Raw genomic sequence first — 21,426 nt, 5'->3', positions numbered from 1 at the left:
TTCCCAATGGCAGTAGCAACCACGTGCTTTCCAAAGAAGGGAGAGAAAAACACAGTGGGTATTTCTGGTTTCATCTGGGCGGGGAAATAGGGTGGGTTATGTGTCATAGTAGCTGCTGCAGCCCATTTGTTCAGAGAACAAAGTGCTGAAAAAGAAAATCACTTCCTCAATCACTGGGAAGCACTGTTACTATCAGTAACATTGTTCTTCACTGTCAAATCTGATTTATGCAAGGTAGATATAGAAGCTATATTCTGCTGCCTGATGAATGCTCAAACTGCATGAAGTTCTCATGCTAGCCCTAACTCCTAACTTCTCTAGTAAAGTTGCTCTGCCCACAGGAGAGGTAGCAGAGAGTAGCCTAACACTAGCCCACAGGAGAAGTAGCAGAGAGTAGCCTAACACTAGCTCAAGGCTGAATTCTCAACTTTCCGCCTAGGCTTCCTCAGATCCTTCAAAGCCACTGCGGACAGCTCCCTTCTCACTGGATACCATACCAGTCTGTGGATAGGTTTCTAGATTTTTCCAACTTAAACAAAATACATGCAGAGACCAGCACCTGGTAAAGACTGGAAAAGGAAAAACAAAACCAAAAACAGGTCAATTTGGTTTGTAGAAATATGTAAAATACTATAATGCAATACAGCTATATTTTACACTCTAGTCATAGTCACAGCCTTGAATTTCAGTCTTTCAAGAGATAAACTACATTCCTTAAAAATGGTTCTGAACATACAGTATGTTATACATATATGTTTTTCTTCCTTTTAAAGAAGCAAACATTTCTTCAACAAAATACAATGAGCACTGTCCAGGGTTCCCTTATTTTTACAAGAATACACATGAAAGAATCTTCAGCTAACATGAGGCTTTTTAACTTGTATTTTTATATTTATATATGCTTTTTGTCACAGTTCACCATTCAGGCAAACCTCTCAAGTAAAAATTATGAGACAATAAAATAGGTATAGTTATGAAAAGCACATAGGTGGGTTCCTTGGTAGTCCATTTTTTTCTTAAAAAGCTTCTGTAATGGGAGTAATACTTGTAGAATGCAAAAAGAAACAGTCCCCTAGTGGTGATGAGCAGATTTAGCCAAACCTCGAACACAAAGGTGCTTTGAAACAGAGCAGATTCCCCTTCTTCCCAAAAGAGAAGGCATCCTTTTCAGAAAGTAGTATTTTATTGTTGTGCACAGAATCAGAATGCAGTTTTGGTTCTATTCCACGTATCTGGATAAATTAAATTTCAACTAAAGAATTAATCCAAATAGAGAAGTGTAAATATAAATATTTGCTGCATTTGACCAAATAGAAAGAGAAAAAAAGGTAAGACCAAATTTAAATAAGCACTCCTTCAGGTGATATAACCATGTTAACCAAAATGTAATTAGTTATCATGACCAAATCTCTCTTGTACTATCTGGATGACCATATAATTTATCTTCCAAACCAGAAACTTATTCTGGAACTATCTGTAAACTGCAGGATATATGGGCACTCTATCGAAAAAATAATAAAATAAAAAACCACCTGCCACAAAAACCAAACAAGGAACAAGAAAAATTATCTCCTATACTCAGGGCTTCAAGTCATAATAAGTTCAATGACACAGGCGGGCCTGCAAAGAGTAGTACGCAATAATCTTAAACGTGACCAAACAACCACCTCTTTAGCTTTGGAGTCAATTTACAAACTACACACTCAAGATACAATCTGAGACGCCTAGTCCAGCACTCTGTCAATGGTAAGCTTGATGAGCCCTGCTCATCCTCTGATCCAAATGAAAAATATTCACTTAGCCAGCTAATAATTTGAGGGTTATAAAACACACGGACACCTCTGAAAACCTAATTACCTGAATTACAATCACTTTTGTGTAACCTACCAAAAATAAAAAACATGGGCATACCCAAGCTTGTTTTCTCCCCACCCCAACAGACAGATTTCATGATTCTGTAAGGAGGGAGGTGGGTGTAGGTACCACATCTATGCAGGTGGCATGGTGCAGAAGAAAACAGCAGTTTTTAAGGGCTCGGTTCCATGCTCCGTCACTTCCTAACTGTAGGATCTCAGGCAACAACTTCAACTCTATGAGCCTCAACAAGTCTCAACTGTCTGGCTTTTAAAATGAAACCAACTTGCTCCTTATCATTTATAGGGAATAAGTAACAGAGAAAGCTAGTATTGCCCAGTGCAATGGGGAGATGGCTCAGTAAATGTCAGTTTACTCCCTACAACCTGAATATACTAGAAGTGATATTAGTTCCTTTCAAATTAAACTGTCAACTATGTGCAAGGCATATTAGGATTTTCCCAAGTTATTTATACATAGAAGAATTAGATAAAATGATGCATTAAAGATGCAGCTCTCTCAAACATTTCAGACTCCCAACTGTCCCATCAACTATTAGCTCCTACTTAATCACTTCAAGTAAAATACAAAAAGAAAAAAATGTATATAAAATTCTTAAGACTTTTCATACATGCTTTCACTTTTGTCACCTTGACTTAAGGTCTAGGAAAGCAAATTCCAGTGGTGGAATAGACTACCAACGCTTGATACAGAGTGTATGTGTACTCACACAGACTGTCCTCAACTCCTGCTTACTTTAAAAATATGGAGCAAGGATACTGTAGCGGTTCATCAGTACCACAAAGAGCAAAACAGGTTTTCCTAATATAACTGGCCTGAACTCCAGCCAGTTTTAAATTGTAAGTGGAGCTAAAGACAACACTACAGATTAAGAATCCCTAATGCAAAAATCCAAAATCTGAAATGCTCCTCCCAAATCCAAAACTTTTTGAGCACTGACATGATGCTCAAAGGAAATGCTCACTGGAGCACTTTGAGTTTGGGATGTTCAGATTTGGGATGCTCAGCCACCAAGTAATATGCAATATCCCACAAACCAAAACACTTCTGGTCCCAAGCATTTAAGATAAGGGATATTCAACCTGTACCGTAATGTTTTAACCATCCCTAAAATATAAAGAATTTGCCCTTAAATCTTTTTGACAAAACATTTCTATTAAACTTGCACCCTCAAGTTTTTAAAGTTATTAATTATACAAAACCCTGATTGGACTCAAATGGTGCTGAAGCTGTATTCTGATAGGTGAAGTTGAGGCAGAGTAGGGAGGGACTGCGGCCCTCCTCCCAACCCTCTACCACCAGAACAGCTCTACTTTTATCAGTTTCTCCTGGGACAGGAGTGGAGAGGGGTTAAGAATGGATAATTTCCAAAGTAAACCATTTCCTCAAATAAAATCTTATTCACCTAGAAAAGTTCATAAACCACCAGATTTACTTCGTCCATATACACTCCGCCCAAGATATATTCATTTTAACCTGATTCTACCAATAAGTTTGGCTCATCATGAATTTTTTTATAGAAATCTCAGAGAAATAAGACCTTGTAGATATGTCAGTCAGGGAGGGAAGAACAACTATGAAACCACTACTGGTTTTAACTTTTATGTGAATAATACTAGATCACATATAGGAGCAAACTCCCAACAACCCATTTTGTTAAAGATAAATGAAAACATGAAATAACAGGCCGGGCGTGGTGACTCGCACCTGTAATCCCAGCACTTTGGGAGGCCAAGGCGGGTGGATCACTTGAGTCCAGGAGTTCGAGACCTGCCTGGCCAAATCTCATCTCTAAAAAAACACAAAAATCAGCCAGGTGTGGTAGCACATGCCTGTAATCCCAGCTACTCAGGAGGCTGTGGCAAGAGGATCGCTTGAACCCAGAGAGGTGGAGGTTGCAGTGAGCCGAGATCACGCCTCTGCACTCCAGCCTGGGCAACAAAGTGAGACTGTCTCAAAAAGAAAAGAAAATAAGAAATAACAGAGCAGCAATGCCTATCACTATGTAATCTTGACCAAACATTTGTGCAACTCAATGAGAAGAATTCAAGAGGCTCAACACTATCTGCTTGTAAAAGACTGTTTATCAAAGATGAGTTATAAATAATGGAAATTAAAAAAAAACAAAAAACACTAATCTAAGTCCTAACACCATCTAGGTACTGTGTCTAGTTTTATGTGCATTACTTTAATCCTTATAACAATCATGAGATAAGTACAATTATTATGACCATTTTACAGATGAGAAAACTGAAGCCATGAGGTAGTATAACTCACCCCAGGCCACAGCTGTCTGTGTTAAAGCCAGGATGTGCACTCACATCTATGTCTAAATAGCTTTTGCCCTTAATCACTATGCAATACTACCTTCAATGAAAAGGACATTACTGACAGGAAGAAACATTAACGATATTGATAAAAGATCATGCATGTTTAAAAAGTTGTGCTTGAAAATACACAAGATGGATACGTAACAACTGTTAACAAAGTAAGACTGCAAACAGTACGTAAGATAAAAACCAGCTGAAATCTTTGTGTGATCATGTGAATGGATGTGTATGGAGAAAATGAAGAGATTAAAAGTAAAAAGAAGTCCCAGGCATAGGCTTCACATACAGCAAAGCCCTGATGAGTCAGCTGTAAGACCAGACTTATCTATGGTCTCACCATCCAAGTTCAAGGCTTTCTGCCTTCATTCTTTTTATCAGTGTTAATTAGTCATTCCACCAGAGGGGGAAAAATAGTAAGTCTTCAGGTGTATTCTACACTTGACCCAGTCATCACAGGCTATAGGATTCTATCTAAGCCAATCTTTATCTATCAACTCCCACTACTTTAAAACATTAAGTTAGAAGAATTAGCTGTACAATCTACAGATGCAAGGGTTCTCACAGTAAAATTTATGGACAACTGCTCTTAATGGATGAAGTGTTGCAGTTGCCTGTTGTTCAGGGGTATGAATAATTTGCTCTTGCCCAAAAAACCTGTTCTACTCTCAATCCTCCCCATCTCAGAACAGCAACTTCATCCTCACTATTGCTCAGTCCAAAAATTTTAGTCATCCTTGACTGCTCACTTTCTCCCTCAACCCACATGCAATCAATCCATCAGCAAAGCCTGTTGGCTCTACTTAAAATACATCCAGAATCAAAGACAACTACTAGCACCTTGGTTCAAATCACCATTCTATCTCATCCAGATCACTTGTCTCCATGCTTCTGCCCTTGGCCCACTACAGGGCACTAGCACAGCAAGCAGTCAACCCTTTCATCACAATGGACCAAACTAGCCTCTGGGACTGGCTGTTTCCTATGCAGGCAACACTTTGTAACCCTAGATTTCCACAAGACCTGTCTCCTCTCCTTTTACGCCTTTGAACAAAAGTAACTTCCCTGACCATCTCAATGCCTCCCCTTCCAACTTTGTATTTATCCATAGTACTCAACACCTAACACGCTATAAAACTTAAACGTTTCTTCTGTCTCCTCACTACCATGTATGTAAACTCCATGAGGGTAGAATTTTCTGTGTTGTTCCCTGATGTGTCCTAGTGTCCACAACATCATCTTACATATTACAGGTGCTCAAATGTTTGTTAAATAAAAAAATCAAATATTAACAACTAAGTTCTTCGCCATCAAGACTACTAAACTTCCAATATCCTACATTACCACCAACAGTGGGTTTTTTAAGCAACAAGAGATGCAGATTAAACAGGCCTAAAGGGAAAAAGAGCCTCCTCCCTCCTCCACCAGTGATCTGCAATCTCAAATAGCTCCAGTTGAGGGTATATGTAATGACAAGGCAAACTGGACTAGACAAATATGTTCATTCAGATGAAAATCTCAGTGGCCCATGACATAGTAAAAACCTGTATCTGGAGCCACCATCTCCCTCAACCTACCACCTACCACCAGTCTGGCCCACTTCCCTTCACTGTGCTAACTCCACTGTGGAATGTGTTTCGAGTTTTACTGCTGCAACGGTCGACATCCACCTCTTAGTGTGCAGTGATATGTGCAGACCTTCCTTGTGCGTGTCTGTCTGGCAACCGTTCCCACACAGCTGAAAGAGCAGGTCAGTGCTAGCAAGCAACAATTCCCTTCAGCTCACCCAACAGAAACCCAAGCACCCTGATGTCAACTCATGAAGAACTCCCTCTTCCACCTCTCCATTACACTTGGGTTCAGAGTTCCCACAAAACTAAAGAAGTTACCTTAGTAACTAGCATTTACCAAACATCATGTGCCAACCACTATTTTTACACTACATGTTTGAGCTCATCTAATCCTAACAAAAACCCCAAGAGGCAGACATGATAATGATCCCCAATTTACAAATGAGAAAACTGAGGACATTTGAGAGGATCACTAAGGGAGTTCATGAACATCCTTTCTGAAATAAAGATGAAGAATGCATCCTTTTACAACACCTTTCAGGAAGACATATATACACACACACACACACAAACTAGAAATAAACACAAGTCAGATAAAATCCAGCTAACTGATGCAAAAGGACTAATGTAATGAGAAAAATCACCACCGGTAAGCCCTGAAGTAATGCACCCAGGCTATGAGTATAGGGATGCTACAATTTTCAGGAGAAAGGCTGCTGCGGGACTTCAAAATGGACGCGTGTGGCTGATAACATCTGTACCCACACCAAGAATTAATCTTTTCTCTAAAATGCAGACATGTGTCCCTCTTGATGTGATCTATCCCTCCCAAGACCACTTAAGTGCTCTTACAAAACAAAACCTGAATCTAATTTCTAGAACCTATGGGTCTACAGAAATTACCTGGAATAGAAGAATATATATAAACAGCATGTGACCAGCCAAATCCGGAAAGGTAAAGAGTGGGGGAAGAAGCTATTACAGAGTAAGAGACTTAAGGTCATTAAGCAAACATAATTTGTGGACCTTGTTTAGATTCAGAGTCAACCAAAACTGTAGAAAGACCCTTTTGACAATTCAGGGAATTTGAACATGAACATGAGGTGTTAAGGAATTGTAGTTAGGTGTAAAGGCACTACGGTTGGGAGGCCGAGGCGGGTGGATCACAAGGTCAGGAGATCGAGACCACCCTGGCTAACACAGTGAAACCCTGTCTCTACTAAAACTACAAAAAATTAGCTGGGCGCGGTGGCAGGCACCTGTAGTCCCAGTCCCAGTTGGGACTGAGGCAGGAGAATGGCGTGAACCCGGGAGGCAGAGCTTGCAGTGAGCCAAGATCGCGCCACTACACTCCACCCTGGGCGAAAGAGCGAGACTCGGTCTCAAAAAAAAAAAAAAAAAAAAGTCCTTATTTCTTACATACTAATTACTTACAGGTGAAATGATATATCTAAGTTTGCTTTAAAGTACTCCTGCAATAACTGATTCAGTCACCAACAGATGCTAAAACCAATGCAGATTGTTGGAGAACAAAATATTCAGTCTCAAGTTTGTTATTCCATAGATCACTTAATAAAAAAAGGGAAATAGGGTACATTTACAATGGCGCATTCTGGTGAATGCCACCTAACCAAATGACTGCTTAACAAAGTGGTATGCCTCCCGATGTGATGCACTGACATCCCTATGAAATACTCATTCCTGTCAACAATGGCTAATCTAACTCTAATCATGAAAACACAACTACAGTCAACTCCAAAGTGAGGGTTTCTGCAAAACAGTAGCCCTGGACTCCAAACTCCTCAAAGTGCCACTGTTTAATGACAAAGGCTTTGGAACTGTTCAAGGAGACTAAACAAGTAAATACACGATCCTTGATTGAATACTGAATTAAAACACTAAAAACTATTACTGGAAGAACAGCGTAAATTTCTATATGAATTGAGTATTTGGTGGTAGTATCGTATCAATGTCCATTTTGAATGTGATGGCTATGTTGTGGTTAGGAAGAAGGCCCTTATTCCTAAGAAAGGTATGTCAAGATGTCTGCAACTCTCAAAATAATGCAGTTAAAAAAAGATAAAATAAGGCATATTCTAACAATTAGTGATCTAGGCAAAAATCATGCAAGTGTTAAATGAACTGCTCTTTAAGTCTGAAATTTTTTTTAGTCATGTTAGCCAAGGGAAATTAATGAAAAAAATTTTAAGATAAAATAGAGGTGAGGAGACTGGAAATTAACAGTTGAAGCTGAGTGATAGGTACAATACAAAATTTCATTAAACTACTGTATTTACCATTATATATGACCAAGTCTGTGTTTTAATTCTTCAGTTTTTCCATTTGTAAAATGGAAATCACTCTACCTAATGTTAGATGGCTAAGGATTCAAGAGAATTGTATATATGTGTGTATAATATGCAGGTGTATATATATATCTTAAATACATATACACACCTACATAACCCCTGCACCCCTACTTCAATCCATTGCTAAGGTTAGGCATTATTATCAACTCATCTAGCCTCCCTCAAAGGCTAGCAACTATAAGGTTTATAGAGGTAAAACATCCTACCAGGTCAATTTTGTGTTTTTTTCTGTTCTCAGTCTACTTGGTTCCAATTTTATGTTTCTAGAAAATGTTTCTAGAAGGAAATCGCTTCTGCTCATCTTTCCATGTGACTAAGGCAGAAAATCTAAGCACAAGCAACTTCCTGGTAGACCAGATTATAATTCTCCAGGCCAAGTTATAAATAGAAGATTCAGAAATCGGGGTATTTCCTCTGAAAGATACTTTTTAGTTGGAAAACTTTAAAACCTTCTAATTTTCTCCAAGGTTTGGAGAACATAACACTCAAGAAGTAAGAAGTAAGACCACAAAAAGGGTAACTTTAACAGTATTTGGAGGGACTGGTAGAAATTACGCCCTGAATTAAACCTAAGAAATAAAAACAGAAACATGGTATTCTAGATTATAAAGGCAGCTGGATTTTCCTCTTGCATTGCAAACATAGGACAAGTACAGGGATAGAAAAATCCAGGGAAATAGGGTCACGACTGTTTTCTTTGTATGCCAGATGACAGGAAATCTTGAAATTATCAATAGTTTCCAATGAGTCCATCCTAATCAGATAAAATACTCAAGACAATGACATTAGGAAAAATGTTTTCTTCAATCTTCTTACACACACAAAATTTGCAAAACCTCCTGGCCCTTACTTAGTCCACACATGAGAATGGCAGTCCCATGAGACCAATAGTGCTACCAAAGTCTGCAAGACTCAGACTGCCTAATGGAAACTTGGTGTCTTAAAGCTTCAAGATACTATACTTCATACAACTGTTTTCTCATATGACTATTAACAAAACAGAAGGCAAGCAGTACACCAACAGAAGAATGGCAATCAAAACAACCCATGACTGGGTCATTTGCTTACTTAACAGTGTCAAGCAGTTAAAAAACAAAACCACACACTTCAGTACCATACACCTTTCCTACAACATGCCTGACAGAGCCTACGCTCAAATTTAGCTTTTCAACTGAGCAACAGAAATTCACCTTAAATCTGAATCAAAACCAGACTGAACAGATGTTTTATATTCAGAATTCATATACAGGGCATCTGAGCACAAAATGAAAAGGGAGCAGATATCTGTAACTTACACTGATTCTGCACCTTTCTAACGGAAGCAAAGATGACACATGGATTTGCAGGAGCATCTTCCCAGCAGCTGAAATGCAACCACAACACTGCACTTCTGATCACCACAATGAGAATTTTCTCAAACTGGATTATATCCACAGCAACCTGGCTACCATAACTGCACTTGGTTTCTTCACCTGACAAAATTAAAGCATTTAACTACCAGGGTAGGTGTTACAGAGAAACTTTTAAAAACTCAAGTCTAAACAAAGACAAAACCAGGAATTCTCGATTCTGGGGCAGAAGCAGAAAAATGCCAGTTTATGAGGATTGAGGGCTCCAATAAAGAAAGTTTTGCTAAGTCTGTGCTTTCACTTGCAATTTCATTTTTAAGCTTTCATCTACACCAACCTCTACTGAGGTATGCCCAAAGTGGATAGAAATTACCTTACCTGGGACTGTAATCATAGTAAAAATGATTGGAAGGGGAAACAAAACAAGTCAATTACACCTTGGGCCAAAAGGTAGGTAAGAACAACTTGGGATCTGAGTTCGTTTTATTTGCAATTTGATGTTATCTATCTGGAGTGTGAGTGAAAAAAAAAACAAAAGACAAAAAACGAAGGTTAATCAAGGTAATCACTTGGCTTCTATTTTATGGAAACACAAAGCCTGGTCAAAAATAAAAATGTCATCACCTCCCTGCTCTATAATCTTTACAAAGAGAGCACCTGAATTTTTTTCATGGTAATACTATTTTCCAGGGATCATGGGTAAACTATTTTTAATTCCACAGACACACTCTGAGCAAAAAAAAATATTTTCTAGGCAAAGCAATCTTTGCATGCCAGTAGGATTTCAAACACCTAAGAGGTTAATACAATGGGTACAAACCAAATAGTACTAACACATGCCTAAAACAAGCAATCACTCATTGAAAGAAAAAGTGGATTGTGAATGTCACTCCCTCACAGTTTACACGGTGCAGCTCTGAAGCCTACATGTATATTTTAGCCTAAATGCACACATACAACCCAACAATCTGAAACTATAGATACTACTTTCAAGAATTGACTATGCCTGCCATCGCTGAAATCAGTCCTACTGCAAACCAGTGACCAATTAACAAGGTGGGCTTTGTTAACATAAATGCTAAGAGATTTACAGACTACCTACAGCTAATTATCTGAATATCTAGATTACAAAATGAGAGCCAACCTAACCCATAGATACATTACATTTGATCCATGGTACCTAAGTACTCTTCAATTAGTTGGCAACATCAAAAAAAAAAAAACAGATTTCCTATAAAATCTGGATTTCTGGCTGGTAAGAGGAAAAGAGGAAAAAAAAGCTGGCAAACCCAGGCCCACGCCCCTCATGGCAATAATAGATGGGAGCAGAGTAGTAAGCACCAACATCACTAATTCAAACATTTACTGAGCAAGAACTGTATTTCAGGTTTGATCTAGTTTGGGATTCTAATGAAATAAACTTAGATATTACCTAAGTTTTAGAGTTTCTTCATTAATAAACTGGGAATAATGAAAAACTAGGCAATGAAGTTCACAGCAACTTGCCTAAGACCACAAAGCTACTTTAACAACAGAACTACACTTTACCTCCAAGGTCACATAACCACTTTATCTTCAAATGCCCTCCCTAATGAATTACTTCCATTTTACAAAGAAAGAACTGAGGATCCAAAAGGTTAAAGTCCTTAGGAAGTAGGTGCTAGAATCCAAAACCCAGTCCCATCTGCCTCTAAAGCTCCTTCTAGTCTCCCAATGCCAGTCTTTGTTTATTCTACGGTAACACATCCAGTATCTTCATTTCAGATCTTACAAGGTTTTTCTACTAATTTATAATAGAAAACAAAAAAATCAGCACTTTTTCTATAAAGCAGAAGCCTTCATACCCAAAGCCATATCCAGTCATAAAACCATATATACGTACCTTAAGTATTTTATTAACTATTTTATTCAACACATAAACATACATTTATTTGCCAACCTCAATATGGGGGTCATGACAAGCACTTGGAGAATGGAATCGATGACCTGGAGTTCCCTGATGATTTGAGTTCCTTCTGCTTGATCTAAACGACATCTACAAATGGCATTATCTACAATTTCCAGTTTCAGCTTCATTAAAGTGGAAAGTTTAAAAGATCCTTGTAAAACACTCCACATACAGAATCCTCCTGTTGTTATTTTTCTTCCCAAACTTTGAGTTATTTCAGCCATATCTAATTCTACAGTCATTATTTTAATGACTCACCTTTTATCAAGTCTTCCCAAAGAATCCAACTTGGTTTTCAGGAAACAAAGGTTTGCACTCATTTCATCAGCTCACATGATATTTAAATTATTTTATGGAAACAAGATTACCTGTCACAAAATAGTCTTGGAAATCAACACAACTTCTGGTAACATACAACTCACCCAGCGCGAGCGAAGTGCACTGACTTGTAAGCAAACTACTAGCACGAGGTCAACACGCTGTACCACAGCAAATAACTGTTTAATAGAGATGAGAGTAGTAACCCCTCAAGGCAGCTTAGTAAATATCTACCATATATGCAAAGCATAGCAGAACAGACATGAAAGACTGAGCTCTCAAGAATTTGTAATCTAGCAAAGGAGGTAAAACATATTCACCAATTAATTGTAATACAAAGTAGAAAGTGATCCATGTGATGGGAGACATGTGATGAGATTCATGCAACCAAAGGAAAGATTAGTCTATTATACTCCCAATGGTGCAGGCCCTTGACATTTGTTTAATGTACCAAATGAGTTAAGATGAACTTGGAAGAACATGAGACTGGTTTTTCATGGAGGTGGTGGGGTACTGTGGAAAGGGAGGGTGTTCCAAACAGAAAAACAGCATGATGCCAGCACCAAAGAAAATAAAAGGTAATGGTATTTATAAGAATCTGCACAACTTTGTTTACTGGGCATATAAAATTAAGTGGAAAAAAACTGAAAGATGAGGTTAAAAAAATAAGTTGGGAGTCATACTGAGGCAGCCTTGGATGCGACTTCATCCTGCATGTATTTGAAAATGAGAAGTATGCAGTAATTCGGCAACAGTGTTGATACAACCAATTAGTATGGGAATCAGAAAGCCATCACTTAAACAAGGCTTTCTACTATTTCCTTGCTATAAGTGCACCTACTTAGGTGTTTTAAAGTATCTCAAGGACATATATTTGCACTACAAGTGTATTTACAGGTATTAGCTATCCTCCCCTCAGTAGTATGTCAGGAGACCAGCTAAGAAACTGCAAGATTCCAAGGAAGAAACAAACAACATGAGCAGTTCAACTAGGGCAGAGAAGACTATATGGGATTGAGACTGCAGGAAAAGAGAACTGGATTTGTTCAGCCCCAGATGACAGAACACAGAGAAGCGATAAACAGAAATAAGCAATAACAGAGGCAACTTTGGGGACAGGCAACACATTAAGTTCTTAACCACACTGAGTTTGCAGTGCCAAGGGGATACCCAAGAGGCCATAACCAGCACAGAAGAAAACAGGAAATGCCAGAGTTGTCAGCTTGTTAAAAAAGGCGGCAAATCATCCACATGAAGGTTAAAGGAATTGTACATAAAGAGAAGAGGGCCTGTAAACCCAGCACTTTGGGAGGCCAAAGCAGGCAGATCATGAGGTCAGATTGAGACCATCCTGGCCAACATGGTGAAACCCCATCTCTACTTAAAAAAAAAAAAAAAAAAAATTAGCTGGGTCTGGTGGCACATGCCTGTAATCCCAGCTACTCAGGAGGCTGAGACACGAGAATCGCTTGAACCCAGGAGGCAGAGGTTGCAGTGAGCCGAGATCGCGCCACAGCACTCCAGCCTAGGCAACAGAGCAAGACTCCATCTCAAAAAAAAAAGAAAGGAGGGAGAAATCAAGAGAGTAACATCAGAAAACGGCACCATAAGAAGCCAAGAAAAATGTTGCACCTAGAAAATTGTGTCTATATACTCTAAATCAGGGGATGGCACATTTCTTCTGTAAAGGACTAGATAATATAAACAAAAGAACAGGGTCATGTTCAATGTAACTTGACTTATGGACTCTGAAACGTGAAAGTTTTATGAAATTCAAGTGTCATAAAGTATTGCTGTTTTTTTTCCCACCTATTCAACTGTAAAATGTTTTCCTACTTCACAAGCCATAAAAATATGGGTGACAGGTCAGATCTGGCCTGGAAGCCACAGGCTGCCAACTCTTGCTCTAATTTCAAAGCAACAAAAAGGATAAGAGGCTGAATTAACTGTCACTTTCCAAACCCAAGGGTAGTTCTTCCTTTAGACAAACTGCTAACCTACCAGACATTCATTTGACTAATTCCTTAAATAAGGATTCCCCTAAGAGGTAACTACATGTGTTGATAACACGTGTCTTAAAAATATTGCCTTCCACTAACAACAGATAAACTCATGAGTATATTGGAAATTCTAACACAAAGCTAAGAACATTAAATAGGAAAAGTCTGATAATTAAATTGCAACGGCTTTTTATAACATGAGTAATCACACAGTATTTTATCATCTGTTCTCTACCCTTCCTTCCACCTTCATGTGAAACCCCATTCTGGTAGTCCAGGTTTCTTTTAGATGAGTCAAACACGTAGTAGTACAAACACAGCAAAGGCGCTAGATGAAAAACATTACTTCAGGACTTCCCTGTCATTGCTTTTGAACTCTTAATTTTTTGAAACTGATTTTATAATCTAAAAGGTTAGAAGATTCAATAGCAGTCTGCATATAATACTAGATACAACCTAGATTTTTAAAATCTAGAAACATCAGTATTGAATGTGTGAGTCATGAATTAAGAAAAAAAATTAGTGCAAAATGTCAACTTCTGACCAGCAGTCTTCATACATACAAACCATATCTGGTGAGGAAGGACTCCTTACCCCCAAGCCATTCCTTGTACCTTAGCTGTAGCTCAGGGGCAGGAACAGGACTCCTTCCTTCTTCAATAGCTTGCTGCGGCAATAAGCTGTAACCCAAGAAAATTTAATACCAAATGAAAGTATAACATTGTTCACAGGGTCAAGTCTTCCATTACTAGGTAACTATTTTAAGTTGCCTGGTTTCAAGCAGATAAAACACAAAGAGAGATTATTAAAGATACAAGGCTAAGCTGTTTAGGGAGGGCCCACGGGAAGAAAAAAAAGACTAAAAAGACTTGACCACTTGACAGCTACATGTTTCCGTTTGAACTGATGTCTCCCACCAACACAGAGCAGAAACTTCACTATTTCCTAGTTATCAAATGGTTGCCAAGCAAACTACAAGGACCTAGGGTTGACACTCTCCATCTCCAAAAGGTATTTAAAATACAGGCACCTCATAGGCATTACTTTCAGAACATCCTAACTTGAAAAGAACTCTAGAACAAATACAAAACTTTTGCCAGGTGTTGCTAATCATAAAAGGTTTGCGTTTAGAGAAAAATTCTTCATCACTCTACCAGAAAACCAACTGTTTTCTACATTTTAGGAACTGATTATACTTTTCTATATTCAAATTAAACCAAGTCAGAACTTAGATTACACAAAACTCCTTACCCTACCAAAGTACTATTTCAATGAGTTATCTAAATGTAAAATATAATCTGCATTGAGTATTAAACATAAAAATTAGTTTGTTTTAATAAGAATTTAGGATTTCCAAAATAGCTATCTTCTTTATTCCTATTAGAAAAATATATGAAGATATATATATAAATGCTATCTTATTGTACATGCAATGCAATCATATAGCAAGTGAATTAGTTATTAAGCCATTAACCTTTAATTCTTCACGTAAAAATTCCTGAACGCCAATGAGAAGATTTCAGGAAAAGTATTACCCCAGGGCTTTCATAATCTATGCCAACTGTGAACACCTTCTGGGAAAAGGGCATGAGACGTAATTAGCGTTCCTAACGTAAGTAACCACAAAATACTTATTATGTATTGCACAGATTTCTTTCCTCAGATTTCTTCTTCCTGTATACCCAAGGCATAAAAAGTGTCTACAAAGTTTCATTTTTTTCCTAAGCTCCTCTACATTACACAGTATGCGGCTTTACCATTCACGTATTGGCACTTCAGTCTTTTACCTAACTGAAACACCAACCTTTAAAATCTAATTATCAAGTGAAACCAAAGGGCTTCAACCATTTTCCCACTCTCAAGAGAGCTCACTCACCAAACACATGACCCCTTCTCCTCATCTACCTCAAAGTTCTCATTGCAGGGGGGCAGGGTGGAGGTGGATATAGACCTCACCATCTCACAGGCAATCCATTTCTTTTTCCATTGTCAGAGAAGGCCTTCCTCACACTGAAATGAGGCTACCTGGGACTGCAGCCTTGGTCTCTCCTTTGTGGCTATGTCCTTTCACATTACAGCCTTTGAATACTGTGTTTTCTAGAAGTGAATAAAACTCTCTTGATGCTATCTGATATGGGTGTAACAGGACTTTTAAAATCTTTTTATTCCAGGGACTCTTCTATAAATATGGTCTAAGACTGGTCTAAACAACTAGTTTTTCAAATTGCTTGTCACCTTTAAAGGCCTAGTTTCACAACATCCATTATTTTACTGTCATAGTTCAGAATTTAACCACACTTTTAACTACTTTTCACGCTAAAGCAGGGAGAACACGGAAATAACTTTTTTTATATACACATTTTTTAAAAATCAAGCTAAATGGTACCTGAAAATAAATTTCTTCTTACAAAGACTAGTATCTACATTCATAAATGCCCAAACTTGGAAGTACAAAAGTAGATACTCATAATCAACTCCTACTTGCAAACTGAGAAAAACAGTATTGGAATTTCTGGGTGACTAATTGTACAATTGTATAGTTCAATAGGACTTATTCTACATAATACACTCTGAAATCTTTCAATGGGGGTTCCCGCAACTGACTTTGCTACAATCCAGATACTTTGGCAGCCAACACAGGGCCTGTATTTTAAATTTTAAAACTTTGTAAGCTCAATTTAAAGGAATCAAGCTACGGTCAAAAAAAAGTAATGAGGACAGGGAGGAGTTAATATTCTCCAAACAGACTAAGAATGCTCTCCAGGTTGAGTACTACGGAGAAGAAACAGGAGAGCAGCTCTGGGAGTCCAAAGGCTGGAAAAACTATAGTTTCTTAACTTCCATATCCGCTGTTAAAGTTGCCTAACACAGCATTTTCCTCAATTCCAAGATGCATAAATGATTTGGGGAAGGAAAGGAAAACATCATATTAAAGGGGTAAAGAGGTATACACTTAAGAATCTAAAAACGTGAAAGATACGCAACTTTGAACTGAGGAGCTTCAATAATACCCTTCTTGCAACAGAAGCACAAAGTGCCTCAGGTTAGAACTGTGGTTTCTCCAAGGCCTGCTACCGGTGTGCAAGCTCACAGTCGCATTTTTCATTTCATAAACCTAGAGTTAACTTTTTAAATTCCTTTCCCCCAAAATATTCATCCTATTTTAGAATCCTATTTTCCTAAACTGAAAGCAAGCAAACTGGTCTAAAACCTGGAAGTCTTTGTGTTTGTGCCATATTTACAAGCTACAGATAGGTTTTTGAACAAATAAGTGAGAAGTTGTTAATATTACTTTATTTAGGTCAAGGATCTCCTCAACATAACTTCGCCATTGTACATAAGTCACAAGTGTTACAACCTTCTATCTACTGCCATGGGGCCTCTTTCTCCAAGAGGCAGTTCACCTTTATTATCTACTTTCTAGGGCTTTTTTTTTTGCCCCCTTCCCTCATGCGAAAACTTCAAGGAGGGTTATTTATTATTTTAACCAAATTACACTCGGTTGATCTGAACTAGAGTGAAAAATGGGTGCTCCACATCCAAAGGCTATGTTATTACAGGACATAAAAAAATATGGTAAAAGAAATACACTTAATACTTGCAACTATGTTAACCAAGATACTTGGCAACTATGGCAAAAACAAAGGGGAGGGCAAGTCTTCATTTCAAAGGTTTCAAAGGGTTACAGAATAAGCAAATATTATTGCCTACAGGTTGCCTCTTTCAATGTCACCTGCTACCTCCCCAAGACAAGGAAAGTAAACCAAAGATATTTCAGTAACGAATTTCCCAAGTTCTACACTTCCTAAAACACGTACGTTAAAGGGAGGGCTTAAACAACTTCCACCTAATTAAAAATCTTCCCTTTTAATAATGCTTTGTTTTCACTGCTTCTATCCTTTCTGAGTTACATATGCTGGTAAGGAAGGAGGAGGGCCAAGAGGAATATTCAAGAGGCTGAACGATACTATCTTAACTTCTTCCAAATCCATGAAGAACAAGCTGGGGGACACAATGGCATGTCTGTCCAGGCTGTCTAGACCTCATAGAGAGGCAGTGGCGTCCTTTCCCAGTTAACAGTATGCAAAGCACACTTCCTAACAACCTCCCGACGCTCCGTGATTGTTAGTTTATCAATTGAGCTTAAGTTCAACCAAACTTGGTAATACTCCTCGCAATTGACCCGGAGCCTGATTTCAAATGTAAAAATGCGTCCACTCCTCTAGTGCTGTAGGAAGCTGTGCTTACAAAGTTCGGACGTGGTACAATGATTTTTGTTTTATCACACCTGGTGGAGAAAAAAAAAAACATACACCAAACTACGTTACCGAATTCCGAATTCACGGGAGAATGGGGATTTCGGCGACGACTTGAGGAGTACATGACCCAGGACAGAGAACGAAGTGAGCTGCCTCCGGGCCGCGGGCCCCTGTCCTTGGCCACGCCGTCACCTGAAAGGGGCTGCTGGTTCGCTTAGCATCCCTCCAAACCTGAAATCCCCTACCTCAAGATCAATCAAAAGCAGGGGGAAGAAAGTGTCTTCTGGAGGCGCAAGAAAGGCCACAACTTGGATGAATGAAACTGGGCTAAGGACACCCGGAGCGGGATTTTCGCTGAAGTCAGAAAAAGAAAAGTCAAAGATTTTTTTTTAACATGAGAGCGATTGCAAGAGACCGGGATACAGACAACCGCACAAACACGCTTTGGAGGAACGCTTTATTGGGCGCGGACGTTCCGGGCGGCCGGTGGGCGCTAGAGCGGAGGCGGGCGGCGGCAGCCGGTGGGCGGCGGAGCGGGACGGAGCAGGCGGTGGCGGCGGGGCCGGCGACGAGGCAGCTTCACGACTGGCGGGGACGGGCCGGAGCCGGGCTGGGCGCTCGCGCGTGTCCTCCCGCGGACCTTCCACTGGACTCCCGCGAGCCGGCGCCGGGATCGCGGTCGGGGCCCGCTCGGGCCGCCCCGCCCCCCAGCCCGGCCGGCCGCTTGCGAGGCACACCCTCCCAGACCGCGCACACGCTCAGGCACACCCCCGCCTCCCGCGCGCACGCGGCCGGGCCCGGCCGGCCCACGCGCGCCCCCTCCCCGCGGACGCCCGCCGCCCACCCGCCGCCCCGGCTTCCTCCGAGGAGTGCAGGAAGGCCCGGGGTCCCGCGGCCAGGGCGCGCGGGGGACGGCGGCCTAGCGGCAGCGGGGGCGCCCGCGCGGGAAGACCGGCTTTGAGGGAAGGTCACTTACCCGCTGCATGGCTTTCAGGATTAAAGCCAGCTCGTAGCGGGGCATGCCTGGAGGATCGGCGAGTGCGGCTCGGAAGCCAGCCGGTTCCCGGGACGCGAAGGGGCGGGACGGCGGGAACAGGGGGGACCTAGAAACTGCTGCGCCGGACGGCTCCCAGGCGGCGAAAGCACGGTCCGGCCGCGCGAGCCCGGGCTTAAAGGCGCTGGCAGCTGCGCAGACGCCGCGCCACGCCCCCTCGGCGCGCCCCGCCCCGCCCGCGCGTCTTGCCACCGCCCCGCCCCCTCTCCGCCCGCGGGCGGCCGCCACGCCCCCTCCGCAGCCCCGCACCCGCCGCACCGCCCCCGCCCCGACCCCAGCCTAGCCCGCCGGCCGCGGCTAGGGGCGGTGCTGCGGACTCGGCCTAGAGTGGCTCGCGGCGGCCGCACGCCCCCTTGCGACCCTGCCTCCCCCTACCCCGCCTCCCGCCATGCCTGCTACCTAGCTCTCGAACCGGCTGGAACTTTCCATGCCTTCCTTCTCCTCCCGGGCGGCGGGCGAGTGAGTGCCCGCCAGTGCGCGTGCGCTGCGGTGCGGTCTCGTCCGTGCGCGCGCCCCTCGCCCGCGGTTCCCCGGCGCTAGGGACCTTCCCGGCGGAAGGCGGGGTCGCGGCCGGCCCGGGGGCCCTGCGGCCAACGGCTGCTCGCAGGGGTTCTGGAACATTCCCGCCCGGGATCGGTGGAGGGGTGCATCTCTCGCCCCCAGCCACAGTCCTCAGGTCTGGCGCAGCTGACCAGGCCCCCTACCCGGCGAGGAGCACGCTGGCACAGGCCGTGGGCCGCGGCGCGCGGGCTCGGGTCTGACTCAATCCCTTGGCACTGCGTGACCTTGGGCCGGCTGCCTGTGCCGAAAGTGGGGACCCGAGTGAGTTAATGCACGTAAACCTCCGAGGACGGTGCCTGGTACACACAGGCGCGATACGGGCATTTGTGGTGGGCGCCTGACCTGCCCCCACGTGTTGCAGCCGAGGGCAGGCGAACACCTTAACTCCATCTCATTTCTTTAAATGTTTGCTCAGCTTTCACTTAAAGGCTAGACTGAGTGCGTAGGAGACCCTTTAGCAACTGTCTGCGGTGGGCGGGGGCATGCATTCTGCCCTTCCCATCCCTTTACACACACATGGTTCTCCGCCCTCCAGCCAGGGGCTCTGCAAATGCAGTTTTCTCCAGCGCCCTTCCTTAGAGGTTTAGTACCCTGCAGCTGAGGCTCCTGCCCCTTGTTTGCCCCATTAAAAGCTCTGTACGTGAAGTGTTTGTCAACTTAAAGTGCTTTAATGTTAATAGGTAAAGTTTAGTGAACACTTACTCTGCATCAGGCCCCATGCCAAGGCTGGTGGATGTGTCTCCTAAAATTCTCACAATAGCCCTGAGGTGACAAAGATTCTTTGCTTGGCCAAACTTTAGTCAGGCTTCTGAATCTCATGCTAGGCCCATCTGTGCACTTCCTTGTAAAATCCAGTTCTAGCACAGAACCCCCATCCCTTCATAGCAGATCAGGTTCCTCATCTTCCTCTATCCGCCAGTCATGTCTTTTCACCCTGGCCTGAGTTCTACAAGAATCCTTTAGATCGGTTTAGCCAGAATCCCTCTTCCCCCTGATGGTTACTCTTAGTGATTTTACATGGCCATAAATTTCTATTTTCCCACGCTGCATTCGGAGGTGAGCCCACTCTCTCTCCCCGGGTTTCCCTGATCCCTGTACCCATTGCGTTGGTCCTGAATAAAGTCTTCGTTACCATGCTTTAGTAAGCATCATTGAGTAATTTTTTTTAAACAGAGGCAAGCACTGTTAACCCCATTTTAGGGATTAGGAAATACAGGCACAAAAAAATGTAACTAGTCCAAGGTCGTACAGTAATAGAAACAAAGTATTTTTAGCCGCCCCTCTACCCTTCTGACCTCTGGTTCTCCTACCACACAGATGAAGATGCTGGTTATTATTCAGTGGATTAACCGTGTAGTCCACGTAAGCCAAGATTAGAGTACCTTTGTCACCTTACCCAGAGGTTACCATTTCACATCCCATGCGTCTATTTGTGACATACGGGAGGTAAGAGATGAACCCAAGTTTTTCTGAGATAGCTGGATTTTAACATTCTCTATTCTTAGACTTGTCTACAACCCATACCTGTGTGAAGCCACACAGGTAATCCAAATTGCCTGGCTGAGTGTCAATTAACCTCATGTTTGGTTTAAACAAGTAGCGTACTATAAATAACAGAAGGAAACAAGGAATTTCTGGACCTTCAGAAGTGAGTTACAGGCTGGGTGCAGTGGCCCACGCCTGTAATCCCAACACTTTGGGAGGCTGAGGCGGGTGGATCACCTGAGGTCAGGAGTTTGAGACCAGCCTGGGAAACATCGTGAAACCCTGTCTCTAATAAAAATACAAAAATCAG

The 21,426-nt window shown here is 41.7% G+C and overlaps 2 protein-coding genes across 2 annotated transcripts in view; both read right to left on the bottom strand.

Moving 5' to 3' along the window:
• The window catches only part of MRPS6 (mitochondrial ribosomal protein S6), a 68,032-nt gene extending 48,786 nt beyond the window's left edge, over positions 1 to 19,246 (bottom strand). The window contains exon 1 of the mRNA XM_024239359.3: positions 18,993 to 19,246. Within this exon, the coding sequence (XP_024095127.3) occupies positions 18,993 to 19,037 (45 nt within the window). The 5' untranslated portion in view covers positions 19,038 to 19,246. The remainder of the gene's footprint in view (positions 1 to 18,992) is intronic.
• Positions 1 to 20,268, bottom strand: part of SLC5A3 (solute carrier family 5 member 3) — a 33,590-nt gene extending 13,322 nt beyond the window's left edge. Inside the window, exon 1 of the mRNA XM_024239358.3 lies at positions 19,470 to 20,268. The gene's annotated coding sequence lies outside the window, so the exon portion shown is untranslated. The remainder of the gene's footprint in view (positions 1 to 19,469) is intronic.
• Positions 20,269 to 21,426: the final 1,158 nt, after the last annotated feature.

The sequence above is a fragment of the Pongo abelii genome, chromosome 22 (assembly GCF_028885655.2).
Source record: "Pongo abelii isolate AG06213 chromosome 22, NHGRI_mPonAbe1-v2.0_pri, whole genome shotgun sequence".
Lineage (NCBI taxonomy): Eukaryota > Metazoa > Chordata > Mammalia > Primates > Hominidae > Pongo > Pongo abelii.
This window is presented reverse-complemented; position numbering and strand designations above follow the sequence as displayed.